An 18,616-nucleotide genomic window follows, 5' to 3' on the forward strand; every position below is an offset into this window, starting at 1 on the left:
CAAGTTTCCCCAAATAAGTAATCCAATCAATGAGCCACATTTCCCAATACTCAAGTTTAACCCAGGTCGGCACGAATACCAACCTCTGAACAAGCCCACACCCTCTGTGACACGTGACAGTCCCAAAGTAAATGCTCCACCGTTTCCATAACCATACCTTCCTTCCCACAAAATTTACACCCCGGATCAATCCCAATATTTCTCCGTGCAAAATTGATCCCCTCTCAGAGAGAATTAGTAATGATCTGCCAAATAAGAACTTTTCAAGTTTGCGGTCCTGTAAGGCGCCACACTTTCCGTTTACAAAAGTTACGGCCATCATCATTAAGCCTTAACTTATCCTTGTTCGAACCTTTCCGGTCCATAAACTCAACAAAGAGAACCCCATAATTACTCTTCACACTATACTCACCAACACTATTATGCACCCAGTACAGATCATCCCTCGTATGTTAACTACAAATGGGGATGGCAAGAATATGTTTGACACTCTCATCTGAAAAAAGAAGTTGAATGAGCGATTCATTCCAAGAATCACCAGACCCATTGCTACCATCTCTCTTTAATCCCTTACCTAAATTCCTAAAATCCACATACTATAAAGCTAAGATGTCTTCACGAGGCTCAGAACACTCACCACTAACCCATTTAGTTGTCCAAACATTCAAAGCTAATTCCATACCTGGCTTCCAGCCCACGTATTGACGAACAAAGTCCAACCCATTCAAGACACCCCCCCCCCATGATAAGTTATTCCCATAACTAAGAGTCATATCTTCCAAAAAATACCCATCACCTAGTAGTTTTTTCCTAAAAACACGAGTGAAGAAAGAGTCATGACCACATAGTATCCTCCACGCATGCTTAGCCAACATAGCCTGATTCAGGCACTCAATATTCCGAATACTAAGCCCTCAACGTTTCGGTAGGCTAACAAATTTTGGGCTACACCATTGAATAGTTCGCCCCAACTTACAACTGGTCCACCAAAAATGTGACAAAAGTGAATTCACCTTACTTGTCACACTTACCGGTATTTTGAAATTAGAAATGTTCGATAGGACGAAGGAAATTAGGATGAGCCTTCCAGCTGGTGAGAGAAAAATTCCATTCTATGAAGAAATATGTTTCATCACAAGATTAATAAGACCCTTAAAAAGCTCCTTTTTCGAGCCTTGGAATTCTGTAGGGAGAGCAAGATATTTTCTTAGGCCCTTGTTTCCTTTAATATTTTGGTTTTTTAAGCCTCGAAGAGCCCTCAAAATTGTAGTACTAGGACTGAAAAGAATCCCTGATTTATCTTCATTCATAATTTGTCCTGACGCTTGACAGTACTTCTGTAGTAAGTCTCGCAATTTCCTTGATGAATTCTCTTGATCTTGAAGAAACAAAACCGCATCATCCGTAAAGAACAAGTGCGTTAGTGGTCTATCACTACGACACAAGCTAATTCCCTTCAAAGAACCATTAATCTGAGCGCGGACCATATTACAAAAAAGGGCCTCTATACAAAGAACAAAAAGGTAAGGCGAGATTGAGTCTCCGTGCCGTAAAATACATTACGATCGAAATAATTGTAGAAGCGCCCCATTGAAAAGAACCTGATACAAGACTGTCATGATACAATTCATAATCAGTTTGACCATTCTATCCGGCAACCTCACCTTGATTAAAACTACCGATAAGAATTCCCACCTGACCCGGTCATAAGCCTTACTCATGTCCGCCTTAAAGGCTTAACGACCATGCTTCCCTTTCTTATGAGAGTTGATTTTATGGAGAGCTTCATGCGCTGATTCGTGATGCACTTAGTTACGATTCGCATAAAGACATTACACAAGCTAATAGGATGGTAGTCACCAACCCCTTCTGAATACACACTTCGGGAGCAATGTTATGAAAGTCAAATTGAGTTCTTTGAGAACCATACCCGAATTAAGCAAAGATAAAATTGCACTAGTGACAACCTTTATAATAAAGAACCAGCACTTTTGATAAAAAATACTCGGGATTCCATCTGGACCCGGTGATTTTAGTTATCCCATTTGAAAAACCGCTCTTCAAACCTCCTTAGCCGTGAACGGACGGTTCAGAATATCACCATCATCACTAGTGACGGTCTTTGTGAAACCACCCAGGAGTTTAGTTCCTTTGTGACACAAAACTTAGTACATTTATCTGGAGACTGGATTATACAAGGCGAGCGAAGAACGAGTCATGGAACATATTCCCAACCAGTCCACGATCATAGATCCACTTTCCATCATTATCCTTAATACCTAAAATGAAATTTCTGTCAGCCATACCTTTAACCCAATTGAAGAAGTATTTGTATATGTATCACCCTCTACCATCCACTTCAATTTCGCCCTTTGACGACAAAAGACGGCCGCTGCTTTAGAAAATTCTCTTACCTCAACATTTGTCTTTGTATAATAATCATCATTCCCTTCTTTTATTGCAAAATCCAACCCCGCTCCAAAACAACATCAAAATCGTCCCGTTTTTGCTTTCATTCAAGTCGCTTGTCAGGAGCCCATTTCTTAACATAGTGTCGAACTCTTGAAAGTTTCCTTGCAATTTGAAAAGACAAAGTACCCCCAAATACGATAGTGCCACACATCTTTAATAAGAGAAATACACTCCTCATATTGACAACATCATCATCCCCCACCACACCCCCACAGGGGAAAACCCGAAGGTTTTACTGCATTCACGATAAATCAAAAGAAACAGCATTGTTTACGATCGGTGGTAAGTCATCCGACCATTCGACTCTACCAACGTCCCTAGGGTACAAATGAGCAAGCGCATTGGCTACACTATTGTTAACACGACAAGTATAAGACCATAAAATAGAAATAAAAGAGCTACAAGGAGCGAAAATATCATCTATGACTAATGACATTGAGGTAAAATCAGGTAAAATAGTCGAACGCTCAGTGTAAGTTAACATTAACACCCTTCTCCAACTCGACAGTGAGGAAAATAGGCTAATCTGTACTACTATCCTGGTTTCTTATCACATTGAAACAACCCATCAGACCGTCGAGGTCTCTTAATATATACCAGTATAATGTCGTAGTTTCTACAGTTTTTGTCAAAATAATGACAGTGGTATTAGAGTATCGCAATGGTGCCTTGATTTACGAAGCCCCCAATGTTCTTCTAAGAGTTGCTCAGATTGACGATATTTTCTGAACATAAGAGAAACTGATTTCTTAGTAAGTTTTCGTCAAAATTTCTAGCTAATATCTAAATGCCTCAAGCAAGTAGTCGTCATTGGGTTCTCCATCGTCTTAACTGTACATGATTTTGGCCAAAGGTGGGATGATTGAGAAGATAGATTGACGTTATAATAGCTCCATTGAGGTAATGGAGGTATTAAGGGGTCGGTTACTCGGCGTCTCATATGAATAGAGTGAACTTTCTTCTCGGAAACACGTGTGTTACAAACAATACGTCTGTGAAAGATTTCCGGAGTATCAACAGGTTGTACTTCTCATATCAACACACTGAACACAGTATGCTTATGCCCTGGAACTGATAACTGATAAATGGTCAGCGATAAACATAGTCAGAGTTCACATCTAAGAATGAAATCATCTCGATAGAAACGAGTAGAAAAAATTGAGACGGGAGGGGTACAGGATAAACCAAACAAACAGAAGCAAATGACAAATAAGGCTTGAATTGGTTAAACACAAATACCAGGAGAAAATAACAAACTAATCGCAGAAACGGAGTTGAAAATTGTGAACAACTAATGAATCGGGATTTCAAAACAAAAACCTTCTGTAAGGCAAGCACTGTTCAGCATTACGCTACAATCCTCGACTTACAGAATGCTTCTACTTCATAACTTATTTTAACTCGTGAGTCGTGAATCACGATTCCATAACAAAAACCTTCAGCAAGCCAAGCATTGTTCAGCATTATGCTACAAACCTCAACTTACTGAACGCAATTGAAAGAGAGAGAGGGCAAATGTATTGAAAGACAAATGAAACGATGAATTTGAGACGGAACGAGTATCGAATAAATCAGATAAACTGATGCTTATTGAGAACAATTCAACACAGAAACTACGATAAAACATTGAAGAAACTGAAATTCATATATAATCTAACTTGCAATCGAAGCACCTGAGCAAATACAAAAGTCGAGAATCGACTCCAAAACCATACCATACCACTACAACCAACGACACTAACTAATCCCAAACCCCCTAATTAGCTTGATTACATACACAAGTCACTTAAAATCAGTCCTTAAGCAGCAGCTTTCTTTGGCGATTTGGCAGCTTTGGAAGGCGATTTAGGCTCCTTGGGTGACTTCTCAGCAGTCTTCTTAGGCAACAGAATCGGGTTTATATTTGGCAAAACTCCTCCATGAGCAATTGTCACTCCGGCTAGCAGCTTTCCAAGCTCTTCATCGTTCCTTATTGCCAGTAGCACGTGCCTTGGGATTATTCTGTTCTTCTTGTTGTCACGTGCCGCATTTCCCGCCAATTCCAACACCTGATTCAAACAATCGTAAAATAATTAATAATTGAGACGGAAAAATCAAAATCAAAGGTAAAGAAATGATTGAGACCGACAAATCAAAATCAAAGTTCAATTGTGTGTATACATTGTGAGCGGAATTTAATTTAATCAAAGTAAACAAATGATTGAGATTGAAAAATCAAAATTAAAGTTGAATTGTATATATACCTCAGCAGCAAGGTACTCAAGAACAGCAGCCAAGTAAACCGGAGCACCAGATCCGACCCGCTGAGCATACCGACCTTTCTTCAAGTACCTTCCAATACGACCAACCGGGAACTGAAGACCGGCTTTGATGGACCGGGTAACTGACTTCTTCTTTGGACCGCCGGCTTTCCTTCCAGCTGCTCCCTTCTTCTTTCCTCCGGTTGAATCCATTTTCTTCGGTTGGGTTAGTGTTTTTGGTTTGTTCGGTTTATTTTGTGAGTAGTGATAGAAGTGGGTGTGTTGTGATTTGGAAGGAAATGAGTGTGGGTATATATAGTGGGTTTGTTTGAGGTGGTGAGATGTTTGAAGGCACGGATCGGTGACGTGGAATGTGAGATTAGATTAATCAACGGTGAGGATTTATTTTAGGTGGAGCGATCCGTGTTTATTTGGATTGACCAATGAGAGAGTAGTTAGTGTTATTTGAGGATTTGTTTATGGGTTGTTTTGGACTTTGGGCTAGGTCGTAACTTTTTTTTTATTCTTTGGGCTAAAATAAGGCATTTTCCCTCCATTCAACTCCACTTTGCAACTTTCTATTTTGCGCACTATTCACAAGCGGACATTCAACTTCAATTTTCTCTCGACACATAAGTGAAAATATATTCATGTGGGATCTTATTTGATTAAATGCTTTAAGAAAGACATTAAAAATATCTAACTTTTATAATTTTTGCAAATACACAGCTAATGATATTTATCGTGTAAAAGCTGTGTTGGCAAACGTGATAAAAGAAACTTGTAAAGTGGAGTTGAATGGAGGGAGTAGTTTTTAACTAGACGGTTTATACAAATTTATTGTAAATCGCTTATATTATTCACCTAAGTAATTTTAAAAAAAATGTATTAAACGCCTTTTATAAAGGATGCTCTTTTGATAATTATAATAGTAAGTGATTTAATACAAAGTATTATTCAACTTTGTGTAAAATCATTTTACCCAGTTATTTAAATGAGATACCGTTATGGCAGTGACAAAAACATTGTCCAAAGTTATTTAAAGTTGTGTTTTATACCTCATTACGGGGATAGTTACACCTAACGAGGGTGTTTGATTACTCCTTCAAAAGCAAATGAATTGTAGTTCGTGGATTTTGTAAAACAAATGAGATTTTTGTCTACCTTTATTAAAGTGCAAACTCATGTTTCACATCGATAGTATAAAGATGAAAGACCATCTTTAGAAGTACCACAAAATATAAATAGTACGAGGCCTTCTAGGAAGAAGACCAGGAATAAATCGATGAGGCTTGGCCGAAAACGAACAATATCGTAATAATATGAACCATGGACACCGGTGTAGCAAAAATCCGACATACAAAAGTATTGACGCTTCCCTCGTAGCAAATGGTATCAGAGCCCAAGGTTGACTTGGGTTAGACACAAGGAAGAAGCATCAAGTCCAAGACTTGAAGGGAGTGTAAAGATGAAATATCATATTTATAAGTAACACAATATAAATAGTACGAGAACTTCCCGACTAAATTACTCGCGTCCTTTACTCAAAAATCAAGGAAAGGAGAATGGTTTAATTATTAATTGAGTGTGAATGAGCTCATTGCCATCAAAGACATTATTATAATATAAAGGAAAATAAATGACTTAGTCACCCGAAATAGAATAAACAAACAAATGACCGGAACAGATGAAGTAATAATTATTCCATTTTTGGATGTCTCGGTTAATTGCTGTCATTTCTATTTTAAGGATGTAATTGTTTAGCAATTTGATTATTCACACATAATTTAATCCATTGTCATTTAACAATTGATCTCCTCCTAAGATTGTAGCAAACTAAAGAATAATAATTAATCAAGAGGGTGAGAGTATTATTATTACAATAGGTCTTGGTATAGACGGGTGGGGCGAACAGACGAGTAAAGACCTCTAATAAAATGGGTAGGGGGACAAGGTGGGGCACCCCCCATGTGCTTCCCACTTTATGCAAATGAGTATTTTGTGAGGGGAAATGGTATCCGTCTATACGTATAGACGGATAGTGTCCGTCTATAATGAGAATTTGTGTTATTATTATTAACTCATTATTATAGAGAAAATGAAATTGATATATATGGGTGGATATTAAATTGGGATAAAGTAGCGCAATAAGACACTGGACACACACTTGCGCAAACACCGTTTAATTGCCTTGAACTTGGTTTATACGCAGTCTTCACACTCTTCATTTCCCCCTCAAATATCTCTCCCGCTATATTATCTAAATCTATCTCCTCCATTTTCACCGCATTCTCCTATCACTTCACTATCTTTTTCACCATGGTAATTCTTCACCGATCTCTATCTCTCCGTACTTTTTACTGTTGAATATTTTACTGTGACTAATTGATGCGTATTCTTGTGTAATTTAGTCTACACTCTTTCCGTCCCAGTCATTTGTTTACGTTTTATATTCATTTTGAGAGGTATTGTATTCTAAGTTAAACAAATGATTGAGACAGGGTGAGTATTATTTTATTGATACTTTGATTATCGGATTGCTGATTAGTTTATAATTAGATGATTTTACATGTAAATTGCTGATTAGTTTATAATTAGATGATTGTCGAGTTAGAATTATCAGTAAATTCATGTAATTATCGTATTTAGTTTAATGATTGATTAGCTGATTTGAAAATGATTATATTAGGATTGAGCATTTTAATAATTAATTAGTTTCAATTAGATAATTTTACCTGTAAATGATTCAGTAGTTCATATAATTATACCGCGTACGTGTTAGAATTGTATGTGGATTCATGTAGTTCTTGTATTTAATTGGTGATTGATTAGCTGATTGAAAAATGATCATCTAACGTTGAGCAGCATTTTAATAATTTAGGTTTTAAGCTGAGTGTTGGTCTAGGGTTTGCACTTCAGGTAGTTGTTAAGCTTCGTAATTTGGTAATTGATTGATAATCTTGCATCGTAGTAATGTCTGATTGTTGTGGACATTTGGCAAATTTTGGGCTGTATCAGCTGAGTAGCTGATTCTTGATAGGCTAGTAATATAAAGCTAATCTTCATTGATCGGTTGGAATTGACTCGGATTAAGCTATGTAATTCACGGAATAGGAAAGGAATGTAAGTGATACTCCCTCCGTCTTGGTCATTTGTTGTCTTTTTCCATTTTTTGGGCGTGTCAATCAATTGTTGTCCTTTCTATTTTTGGATTGTATTTGATGAGTTATTTGATACTACACACTCAATTTGGTACACTTGTCATTTAATAATTGGCCCTCTCCTCTTTCTTTCGTCTTTGTGCCAAAACCAAAGGACAACAAATGACCGGAACAGAGGGAGTACAAAGAAATGATTCATTTATTCAAAAGAGAATTTTAAAAAGTAGCTTAGCATTAGCCCCATTAGGCTTTATATAGCTCTACGGAAAAGGATAAACAAAATAGGAGGTAGAATTACTAAATAGCCATTCCTCTGTTCTTCGTGTGTTCGGTGCGTTAGTGCGTATCAGATATAATGTATTATGGAGTTGATAGCATATGAGATTCGGTGGTCCGAAAATTCTGATTCCAAAATCATGCTATGCTCGATCATGAGGCAAGTAAGAATGTCCATTTAGATATTATTTGATGAAGAGATGAGATTTTTGTCGATCTTTTAGGGTGTGGATTGAGAGATTTCAAGAGAAAAGAAAGGGAGGGGGAGTAGGGGATTTAAAATCCCTTGTTTGGATAGAAAATAAGGGTGGAGGGAAATGGAGGGAGAAGGATTTGGAGGGATTCATTTTCCCTCCTCCAAGGCAAATCAAAATCTCTCCACAATAGGCAAGATTTGGAGGGAAATTGTATCCAAACACCCACACTCCATTCCCCCCCCCCCCACCCCCCTTTCTCTCCACTTTTGCTATCCAAACACACTCTAATGAGAATGTATGTACCTTTTAGTATTTGTAGATAATGTAAATGGCAGTTTGTTTAAGTTTTACGTGAGCGAATCGGTTCTTCTTTGCTAGAGATATAGTGGAATTCAGAATTTCAACATGGGATCTGGGATGTAATAGACAGTGGCTTTTCGCCTTAGTATGAAATGGCGGTGTTGGCGAAGAGGGTGTAACAGACGTAACTCAATTTAAATAGGTTCTGAGCTGCACTGTCTTACTCACTCTAAAATGCTGTCAGTGTATTTGTTTTAACTTGTTTATGGTCTTATGGATATACTGGTGTCATGTTGTGCCCTCGCTGTCGTGCGTAAGTTCTTTTGCTATCCAATTAGATCTTTTTCTCCCTTTTCTGCACAATAAACAGGCTAACGCAGCTTCTGGGATGGCTGTGCATGATGATTGCAAGCTGAATTTTCTGGATTTGAAAGCTAAGCGCACATACCGCTTCATTGTATTCAAGATTGAGATGGAGCAAAAGCAGGTAATTGTTGAGAAGTTGGGGATGCCAGCTGACACTTATGAAGATTTCACTAAAGCACTTCCAGCTGATGAATGCCGCTATGCTGTTTTCGACTTCGATTTTGTGACGGAGGAGAATTGCCAAAAAAGCAAGATTTTTTTCATTGCATGGTAAATGTTTGACTTGCATCTTAGTTAGTTCAATCCCTTTCATAGCTACCAGAAGGTAAGTGATTTTGTTAGAGATAACTCTTTCCAATTAATCTTCCGTAACACAGTCTCATGATGAAATAATGTGAGGCTTGCGTGGTCGCGCCTTTATCTAATAAGACGGAATAATGCGAGGCTTGCGTGGTCCCGAAATAATTAGAGTTATCTTATGCGGATGCGTCTAAGTGTCTTACTCGACCATTTATGAACTTTCGGATGTTAATATGTTATGGACTTTTACAGTTTTACTAGTGTCTGAAGTGTCCAGTGTCTGTCAAGGCTGCAAGATGGAATATGAGATTTGAGAAGTCTAAGTTGCATGGCTAATTTGGATTCTTTATGAAGGTCTCCTGACACAGCAAAGGTGAGAAGCAAAATGATATATGCAAGCTCGAAGGACAGATTCAAGAGGGAGTTGGATGGCATTCAGGTAGAGTTGCAAGCAACTGATCCTACAGAGATGGGTTTAGATGTATTCAAGGATCGCGCACGTTGATTCAGCTTGCTAGTGATGAGCATGTTTTACCTTTCTTGCATGCTCTTACCAAATGTGTAAAGAATGTGACATTAATAGTTTGTTGATGGTGGACGCCGGCTGTTATATTGCTTAAATTTCTGAGTTTGACCTTATAAATCTTGTGAAGTGTGGCTATGCCTGCCTATCTAGATCAATATACTTCTGTGAAATGTACTTCAGAACTGGTTCCGGGGAGCATTTGTTATGTGAGATGGAAATGGTCTATATTTGTTTGATTACGCAAATTCCAAATTTCCATAATCCATTGCGTAAGTGTTTATTTTAGTCTGATCTTTTGTCGAAATTTGATTTGACGCCATTGAACTTTTCTCCAGTTGTAAATTTGAGTTGAATTGTTGTGTGATCGATATCAGTATGTCCAAATCGCCAGCTTTGTTTTAGTGTCTCGGCACAATGCCTGTATTGGTTGTTCAGGTCTCCCCTTTATACAAATACTCTCTTCTGTGAGGTGAATATTTTTCATTTTCGAAGCGTGATGGGTCCATCTGTGAGTTTGAGAATCTGGAAATTCTCGCGACATTCCTTCTCTTCCAACTGAAATATCAATCAAATTGGTTCACTACTGGGTTTCATGTATCATGATATATAAATGGGTGTGATAAATTTCGTTCTGTTACGCTGTTTTAGCTAGTATCGTGCACATCTTACAGAACCTGTGGATAACTTTGCGAGTTTGTAGTGCCTTATTCTGAAATTTGAATGGCGAGTGAAACTATTGTCCATAGTGGATAATTGATGAATAGTTGTGATCAATGGGGTTTGATTCTTCACTGCCACTTCATGTTTATCAGTCATGAGGCTTGGAGATTAGGCATAGAACCTAAAAGATAAAAATTGCTGAACTAAGGGAAAACCGCGCATCAGTGACCAGCACACCAAATTCTTACTGTTTGCAGAAACAGTTCTTAAAGTTGATGTGCTGACACAATTGCGTAGGAGTTATTATATTATATGACTGAGATGCTGATACAATTGAGAGTCTCATGATTCCGATTCACGGTCTTACTGACTTTTCTCAATGGTTGATCCAGGGATTGCTCTCAGTTCTCAAACCTAGACCAAGTAGAAGAAACGTCCTCCAGGACTTCCGTTTCTCTTTCTGAATGTACTGCAAATAATACATCCATCAACATTCATCTTACAGAGCTCAGACTCCAAGAGTATCAGTACAGTGCAAAATCTGAATATTATTGATATAAGAATATTATTGATATAATTGAACACCAGTAGTCTGCACCAGTCGCCAATAATACAAAAGTGAATCGCACAAGCAGTTAGTTAAAACTCGCTTCTATAACTCAAGATTTTGTAACAAGACTGGAATAAATAACTGATAAACCCATCACTGAGCAACATACACCGAAATCACATCTACGGATCAACAACGATAGAAAACATTCAACTCGAAAGATGCCTGAACTGAAGTTTATACTTCATAAAAGTTTCATTCATAACACTTCAGAGAATACAAAATACTAGAATCGATCAGAAATCAACTCGATACCACCATAACCAGTTACCACTACCGATACTAAACTATTCCGAAACCCTAATTAGATTGATTACATACACGAATCACTTAATATCACTCCTTAAGCAGCAGCTTTCTTTGGCGATTTCGCGGCCTTGGATGGCGATTTGGCAGCCTTGGATGGAGACTTAGGTTCCTTAGGAGACTTCTCAGCAGCTTTCTTAGGCAACAGAATCGGGTTAATGTTCGGTAACACTCCTCCATGTGCAATTGTCACTCCAGCTAACAGCTTTCCGAGTTCTTCATCATTCCTTATTGCTAGCAACACGTGCCTTGGGATTATCCTGTTCTTCTTGTTGTCACGTGCCGCATTTCCCGCCAATTCCAACACCTAAATCACGCAATCGTAAACAAATTAATAAATGATTGAGAAAAATCAAAATTAATTTAATTAAACAAATGATTGAGACGGAAAAATCAAAATTAAAGTTTGAATTGTATATATACCTCAGCAGCAAGGTACTCGAGAACAGCAGCCAAGTAAACCGGAGCACCAGAACCGACACGTTGAGCATAGCGACCTTTCTTCAAGTACCTTCCAATACGACCAACCGGGAACTGAAGACCGGCTTTGATGGACCGGGTAACTGACTTCTTCTTTGGACCGCCGGCTTTCCTTCCAGCTGCACCCTTCTTCGCCTTTCCGCTGGTAGTATCCATTTTACGATATCGGGTTTGGTTAGGATATTTCAGAGAAGTAGTGAGAGATTGAGAGGGTTTGTGTAGAGAGAATGGTTGAGATTGTTGTGGAAAATGTTGAGGATGAAGAAATGTATTTATAGTGAGTGGGGAAGGACACGGATTGATGAGGTGGATTTTGGTGGGGAAGAAATCGACGGTTGAGATTGAGAGTTTAGGTGTGGCGATCCGTGTGTGTTCCACCAATCCACCCTTGATTCTATTTATCATTCTATCAGAATATTGCCAATTAGTTTATGCAATATGTTGTGCAAGTTGGTGTTGAAGGTTTTGGCTAATAAACTTATAAAAAAATTTGGGGAATATTGTTTTAGAAAATCGAAGTGTTTTTACGTTAGGACGTCTGATTACTGATAATATACTTATTCCTTTCGAACTACTTCATCATATGAAGAATTTAAGAGGTGGGGGCGGCCATATGGCATTAAAACTTGACATGTCGAAGGCCTATGATCGGGTTGAATGGGATTTCCTTGAGAAAGTTCTGGTTCGGATGGGATTTCATAATAGATGGATTGATAATGTTATGTGATGTGTTAAATCCGTTAATTACATTGTGCTCATTAATGGTAAGCCGACTGATTCTTGGGGTTAACAGGGTATTATAGAAGATTTATACATAATTATGGTATAATCAGTAAACCTCTGACTAACTTGTTAAAAAGGGATGGGTTCCATTGGAATTTTAATGCACATGAGGCATTTGAAGGATTTGATGACAACGGCACCCGTCCTGGCATTACCTAATTTTTCTAAACCATTTGTAGTGGAAACAGATGCCTCAGGAGAAGAAATTGGGGTTATGCTAATGCAAGATCACCACCCCATAGCTTACAAGGCCCTAGCACCAAGACACCAAACTATGTCTATTTATGAGAAATAACTCCTGGCCATCATACATGATATTACCGAGTGGAACCAATACTTGGCAGAGAGACCATTTGTGATCAAAACAGATTACCAAAATCTTAAGTATATGCTGGAACAAAGGGTCACCAATCCCCTACAGCAGAAATGGCTAGCAAAACTCATTGGGTATGACTATGAAATTGTCTATAAGAAAGGGAAAGAGAATGTGGCAGCAGAAGCCTTGTCAAGGGTGAGCATTGCAGAATTGGCTCAATTGTTTGTTAGTACCCTAAATACTGATCTATACAGCACCATTCAAACCTCATGGGAACAAGATGAGAAGGTTGCCACCGTTATCTCAGATCTCCAAAGGGACTCATTGTTACACAGGAAATATACTTGGAAAGAGGAACAACTTAAAGAAATGGGAGATTTGTCTTAAGGAATTATGGAAACTTACCGCAAGAGCTTATTGCTATGATGCACAATACCTTACAAGGAGGGCATTATGGGGTTGAGGTCACAAATTAGAGGCTTAAGCAAAGTTTCTACTGGAAGGGAATGAAAAAGGACATCCACACCCATATCCAACAATGTGATGTGTGCCAACAGTGTAAAGATGAGATTCATGCCACTCCTGGGAAGTTGCAACCCATTCCCATCCCACACATAATATGGACTCGAGTCAGTATAGATTTCATAAATGGCCTACTTAAATCTATGGAATTGGACTCAATTATGGTAGTGGTTGATAGACTTAGTAAATCAGCCCACTTCATAGCCCTACAACACCCATATACAGCCACTAAGGTAGCACATGCCTATTTTGACAATGTCTACAAGCATCATGGAGTGTGTGAGAAGATAATTTCAGACAGGGATTCAATATTCCTAAGTAATTATGGCAGGAATTATTCATCATCCATGGAGTGAACTTACACACAACTTCTGCCTATCATCCTTAATCTGATGGGCAAATAGAGGTACTAAATAGATGCCTTGAAACTTACCTTAGATGCTTTTGTAGTGAGGCTCTTGTAGATTGGTGTAAGTGGTTACCATGAGCCGAATACTAGTATAACACTTTCTGCCACACTGCCCTAAGAATGACTCACTATGAGGTATTGTCTGGGCACCCAGCCCCCTTACACTTACCTTACATGCTTGGTGACAGTAAGGTCGATGCAGTAGATAGGACTATGATGACAAGAGAAGAGGCCATGCTCAGTGTGGGGATGAACCTTGCTAGGGCTCAAAATAGAATGAAGCAGGAGGCAGACAAGAAAAGAAGTGACAGGAAGTTTAATGTAGGAGACTATGTGTACCTTAAACTCCAACCATACAGGCAGAGCACAGTGGTCAGCAGGGGAAATCAAAAGTTAGCCAAAAGGTATTATGGACCATATCACATTCTACAGAGAATTGGTAAAGTGACATACAAATTAACACTAGCTCATGGTGCAAAAATTCACTCTACTTTCCACGTGTCTCTACTCAAAGGCTATTATGGGACTACACCAGTCAACACTGAAGATCCTCGTGATTCACCAGAAGAACCTGAATTGATCATTGCAAGGAAATTTGTGAAAAGGGAGAGAATTAATGTAACCAATGTCTTAGTCAAATGGGCTAACTCTTCCTTAGAAGACTCCACTTAGGAATATCTCTATGACTTGAAAAAAAATTTCCTAATTTTAATCCTTGGGGACAAGGATTTTCTTAAGAAGAGGGTATTGATATAGTCGAAACAAGTGAAGTTAATGCAGACCTCAACCAACTAATTTGCGCGCCAAAAGTCATTCCAATGGGGGGAGATGCAAATGTTACCAAATTAATAATCACCAAATTTAGAGATGAGGGAATGCGAGCTATGCATAACAGAATGAAAGGAGCGAATATATGTGCTCCACCAATAGGATTGAGCCAGCTTATGGAGTAAGGGTGGAGGCACCAGAAGTACTACCTCATTAGGACCACTAAAATAATCTAGCCGTTTAATTAGCTAAATGCCAAACACTAAGCTGTCTTGGTACTATCATATTCTGTGATTGTGCTCCAAGGAAGCTTCACTATTTAAGTGGGATCTGTTATTCGGATAGTGCAGTAACAATGAAAAGAAGGAACGGAAATACCGAACGAGATTAGTAGTGACGTGGAAGAGAATCACTGCCTTGAAAACTATTTCCGGTATGACCGTGGTGGCGATCAGCAAATGACCGGTAGTTCCTCAAGGATTACACTACTGCTGCCTTCCAGAAACGCCCACTCTCCCCACTAACAGTCAGTTTGACTGACCTTTCAACTCTGCTAACAAACACAAAACAAAGGCCACAACACAGTTCGGATCCGGCCCAAAAAGGTAGGCATAGCCCGGCACAGACGATTGCCGAATCCCGAATCTCGAATTCGGGCCAGGCCGGGCTCGGGCACGTGTGCGAGCTAAAGTAAGCACCTTGCATGCCCTCCACAAAAGGCTCCCTTGACCCACTAGTGATGGTATAAAGTGTGAGGAGTTATATAAACCCATAAATCTCAGACTTCCTCACCAATTTGGGACAATTGAAAAAATTCATTTTGGCTAAATAAGCCCCTATTTCCAACAGGATCCTAGGTGAGAATAAAGCATTTAGAAAAATTACTATTCTAGTGTATTTAGGAGTTAATTCTCAAGTGAATCATTCAGTGTAGAATTTGCTATGTAATAGCCTATCAATTTCATTAATTCAACAACTATTCTTCCCTTATTTACATTTATTTCCCTGCTTTTTGTTCTCTTTAGTCTCAAACTATTTAAGTAGTATCAGAGACATAGGTTCCCTTGTCTCAATCCTCTGCAACCTTATGAAAAACCCATGAGTTGCGCATTAAGAACAATAGAAAAACTAAGAGTATTCACACACTACATGATCAGATTAATCAGCTTGGGAGGATAATTGAGTGCTTCTAGCATTTGCTCATGGTTTCTTGCTGTACGAATTTTCCATGTTATGAATGTAAGTGTAATTCTGTGAAATGTACTTCAGAATTGTTTCCGGGGAGCATTTCTTATGTGAGATGGAAATGGTCTATATCTGTGATTACGCATTCCAAATTTCCAGAATCCATTGCATAAGTGTTTATTTTAGTCTGTTTTTTTGTTGAAATTTGATTTGACGCCATCAAACTTGTCTCGAGTTGTAAATTTGATTTGTAGATCCATTTACTCTGCGACTAATGTGAGGGAGTTATGGTAGTTGAATTGTTGTGTGATCGATATCAGTATGTCCAAATCGCCAGCTTTGTTTTGGTGAGGTGAATATTTTTCGATTTTGAAGCTTGATGGTCCATCTACGAGTCTCAGAATCTGGAAATTCTCGGGACATTCCTTCTCTTCCAACTCAAATATGAATCAAATTGGTTCTTTACTGAGTTTCATGTATCATGATATGTAAATGGGTGTGATAGCATGCACATCTTAGAGTACCTGTGAATAACTTTGCGAGTTTGTAGTGCCTGAGTGCCTGACTGCATAGCTTAAATGGTAAGTGAAACTATTGTTCGAGCACAAACAGGAGGCTTTGAGATTAAGCATAAAACCGCGCATCAGTGACCAGCACAACAAAGTCTTACAGTTTGCAGGAACAGATCTAGAAAGTTGATGCGCTGACAGAATTGCGTGAGAGTAATTATATTACGACTGAGATACAGATACAATTAAGAGCCTCATGATTCCGATTCACAGTCTTACTGACATTTCTCAACGGTTGATGCAAACTTGCATCACTTGCAATTAAGATCCTCTCTATTTCTTTCTCTCCAATTCCTCTCACAAACCCATTTAATAATATTTTCCTCTCTACATCCTATTAAACCTTTAATTTGTTGCATAAATCTTGAACCGTTCGATATTAGCAGGATGCAATTCTATCCGTTGATAGGAAATGGCCTCTCCATTTCTTTTTAGGAAATGGAGAGGATCTTAGCTCCATCACTTGTATGTTACGACTGAGATGCTGATAAAATTAAGAGACTCATGATTCCGTTTATCCCTAATACTTTCAATTACTACACAATGGGCCATTAATTACAGGAAACCAGTTCCATTCGTAATCAAAATTCCATTCGTAGTCGGCAGCACAAACTCCAGAGTTCAAACGCCGGAGTTTCAGTACAGTACAAACTCCGTAAAAAATATTGATATAATTGAACACCAAAGTCGGCAGCACTCACCAGCAATACAAAGTGAATTGCAGAATCGGAACATACACCGAAATCACATCTACTGATCAACATCGATAGAAAAGCAGTTGATAAACAAAAGCAGCAAAATTAAAGAAAACAATCAACTCAAAAGAGGCCTGAACTGAAGTTTTATATATCATAAATGTTCCATTCATAACACTTCAGATAACACAAAATACGAGAATCGATCAGAAATCAACTCTAAAATACGATACCACCATACTACTACCGATACTAAACTATTCCGAAACCCTAATAAGATTGATTACATACACAAATCACTTCAAATAACTTAAAATCAGTCCTTAAGCAGCAGCTTTCTTTGGCGATTTAGTCGCCTTGGATGGAGACTTAGGTTCCTTTGGTGACTTCTCAGCAGCTTTCTTAGGCAACAGAATCGGGTTAATGTTCGGCAACACTCCTCCATGTGCAATTGTCACTCCAGCTAACAGCTTTCCGAGCTCTTCATCGTTCCTTATTGCCAGTAGCACGTGCCTTGGGATTATCCTGTTCTTCTTGTTGTCACGTGCCGCATTTCCCGCCAATTCCAATACCTAAAATCACACAATCATAATTGTGAGCAGAAATTAATTTAATCAAAGGTAAAGAAATGATTGAGACAGAAAAATCAAAATTAAAGTTCAAATTGTATATACCTCAGCAGCAAGGTACTCAAGAACAGCAGCCAAGTAAACCGGAGCACCAGATCCGACACGCTGAGCATACCGGCCTTTCTTCAAGTACCTTCCAATACGACCGACCGGGAATTGAAGACCGGCTTTGATTGACCTAGTGACTGACTTCTTCTTTGGACCGCCGGCTTTCCTTCCAGCTGCACCCTTCTTCGCCTTTCCACCAGTAGCATCCATTTCACGATATTGGGTTTGGTTGGGATATTTCAGAGAAGTGATGAGAGAATGGTTGAGATTGTTGTGGAAAATGTTGAGGATGAGGAAATGTATTTATAGTGAGTGGGGAAGGACACGGATTGATGAGGTGGAGTTTGGTGTGGAAGAAATCAACGGTTGAGATTGAGAGTTTAGGTGTGGCAATCCGTGTGTTTTGAGATTGACCAATGAGAGAGTAGTGTGAATTTGTTTGAATTTCGTTTTATCCCGCCTTTGTTTTTCACTCTTTTGAGTTTAAATTTTCGATTATTTGATTTGGCTCTCATTCTCTCAACATGTTAATGGTCTTTTGGGGAGATATTAATAAATGTAAAATTACACAAAAAATCTAATTCATATATTACAAATTTATAATTGTATTTAGTATAGTTAATTTGAAATTTCGTATAATTCTATTTTTTATATTGTTTTAGTGGACTACTATTAATTACTCCGTATGATTTAACCATTTGGTATGATAAAAGATGACATTAAATTAAGTTTTATCGTGCCTTCATATTTATTTCTCCTTGAGTATTTGATTGGTGTAATAGAACAAGGAATACAGGT

The 18,616-nt window shown here is 38.4% G+C and overlaps 4 protein-coding genes across 5 annotated transcripts; 1 reads left to right on the top strand and 3 right to left on the bottom strand.

Moving 5' to 3' along the window:
- Positions 1 to 4,098: 4,098 nt before the first annotated feature.
- Positions 4,099 to 5,006, bottom strand: LOC141591514 (histone H2A-like). Its single transcript, XM_074411873.1, has 2 exons — positions 4,716 to 5,006; positions 4,099 to 4,520 (listed from the first exon to the last, which is right to left on the bottom strand). Exons 1-2 carry the CDS (start codon positions 4,923 to 4,925, stop codon positions 4,272 to 4,274), a joined length of 459 nt encoding a protein of 152 aa, XP_074267974.1. The 5' UTR covers positions 4,926 to 5,006; the 3' UTR covers positions 4,099 to 4,271.
- A 1,819-nt stretch (positions 5,007 to 6,825) lies between these two features.
- Positions 6,826 to 10,083, top strand: LOC141591516 (actin-depolymerizing factor 2-like). 2 transcript variants are annotated; one of them, XM_074411876.1, is made up of 4 exons: positions 6,856 to 7,034; positions 7,684 to 7,835; positions 9,017 to 9,282; positions 9,667 to 10,083. In XM_074411876.1, the coding sequence occupies exons 3-4, from the start codon at positions 9,035 to 9,037 to the stop codon at positions 9,815 to 9,817; spliced, it is 399 nt and encodes a 132-aa protein (XP_074267977.1). In that variant the 5' UTR covers positions 6,856 to 7,034; positions 7,684 to 7,835; positions 9,017 to 9,034; the 3' UTR covers positions 9,818 to 10,083. The 2 variants fall into 2 exon arrangements, with proteins under 2 accessions (XP_074267976.1, XP_074267977.1); XM_074411875.1 differs by lacking the exon at positions 7,684 to 7,835 and having other exon boundaries at positions 6,826 to 7,034.
- Positions 10,084 to 11,270: 1,187 nt separating this feature from the next.
- On the bottom strand, positions 11,271 to 12,154 carry LOC141591512 (histone H2A-like). The gene is made up of 2 exons (XM_074411870.1): positions 11,838 to 12,154; positions 11,271 to 11,721 (listed from the first exon to the last, which is right to left on the bottom strand). The coding sequence occupies exons 1-2, from the start codon at positions 12,048 to 12,050 to the stop codon at positions 11,452 to 11,454; spliced, it is 483 nt and encodes a 160-aa protein (XP_074267971.1). The 5' UTR covers positions 12,051 to 12,154; the 3' UTR covers positions 11,271 to 11,451.
- A 5,118-nt stretch (positions 12,155 to 17,272) lies between these two features.
- Positions 17,273 to 18,102, bottom strand: LOC141591513 (histone H2A-like). The gene is made up of 2 exons (XM_074411871.1): positions 17,816 to 18,102; positions 17,273 to 17,713 (listed from the first exon to the last, which is right to left on the bottom strand). Exons 1-2 carry the CDS (start codon positions 18,026 to 18,028, stop codon positions 17,465 to 17,467), a joined length of 462 nt encoding a protein of 153 aa, XP_074267972.1. The 5' UTR covers positions 18,029 to 18,102; the 3' UTR covers positions 17,273 to 17,464.
- Between the last annotated feature and the right edge of the window lie 514 nt (positions 18,103 to 18,616).

The sequence above is a fragment of the Silene latifolia genome, chromosome 7, assembly GCF_048544455.1.
Source record: "Silene latifolia isolate original U9 population chromosome 7, ASM4854445v1, whole genome shotgun sequence".
In the NCBI taxonomy this organism is placed as follows: Eukaryota; Viridiplantae; Streptophyta; class Magnoliopsida; order Caryophyllales; family Caryophyllaceae; genus Silene; species Silene latifolia.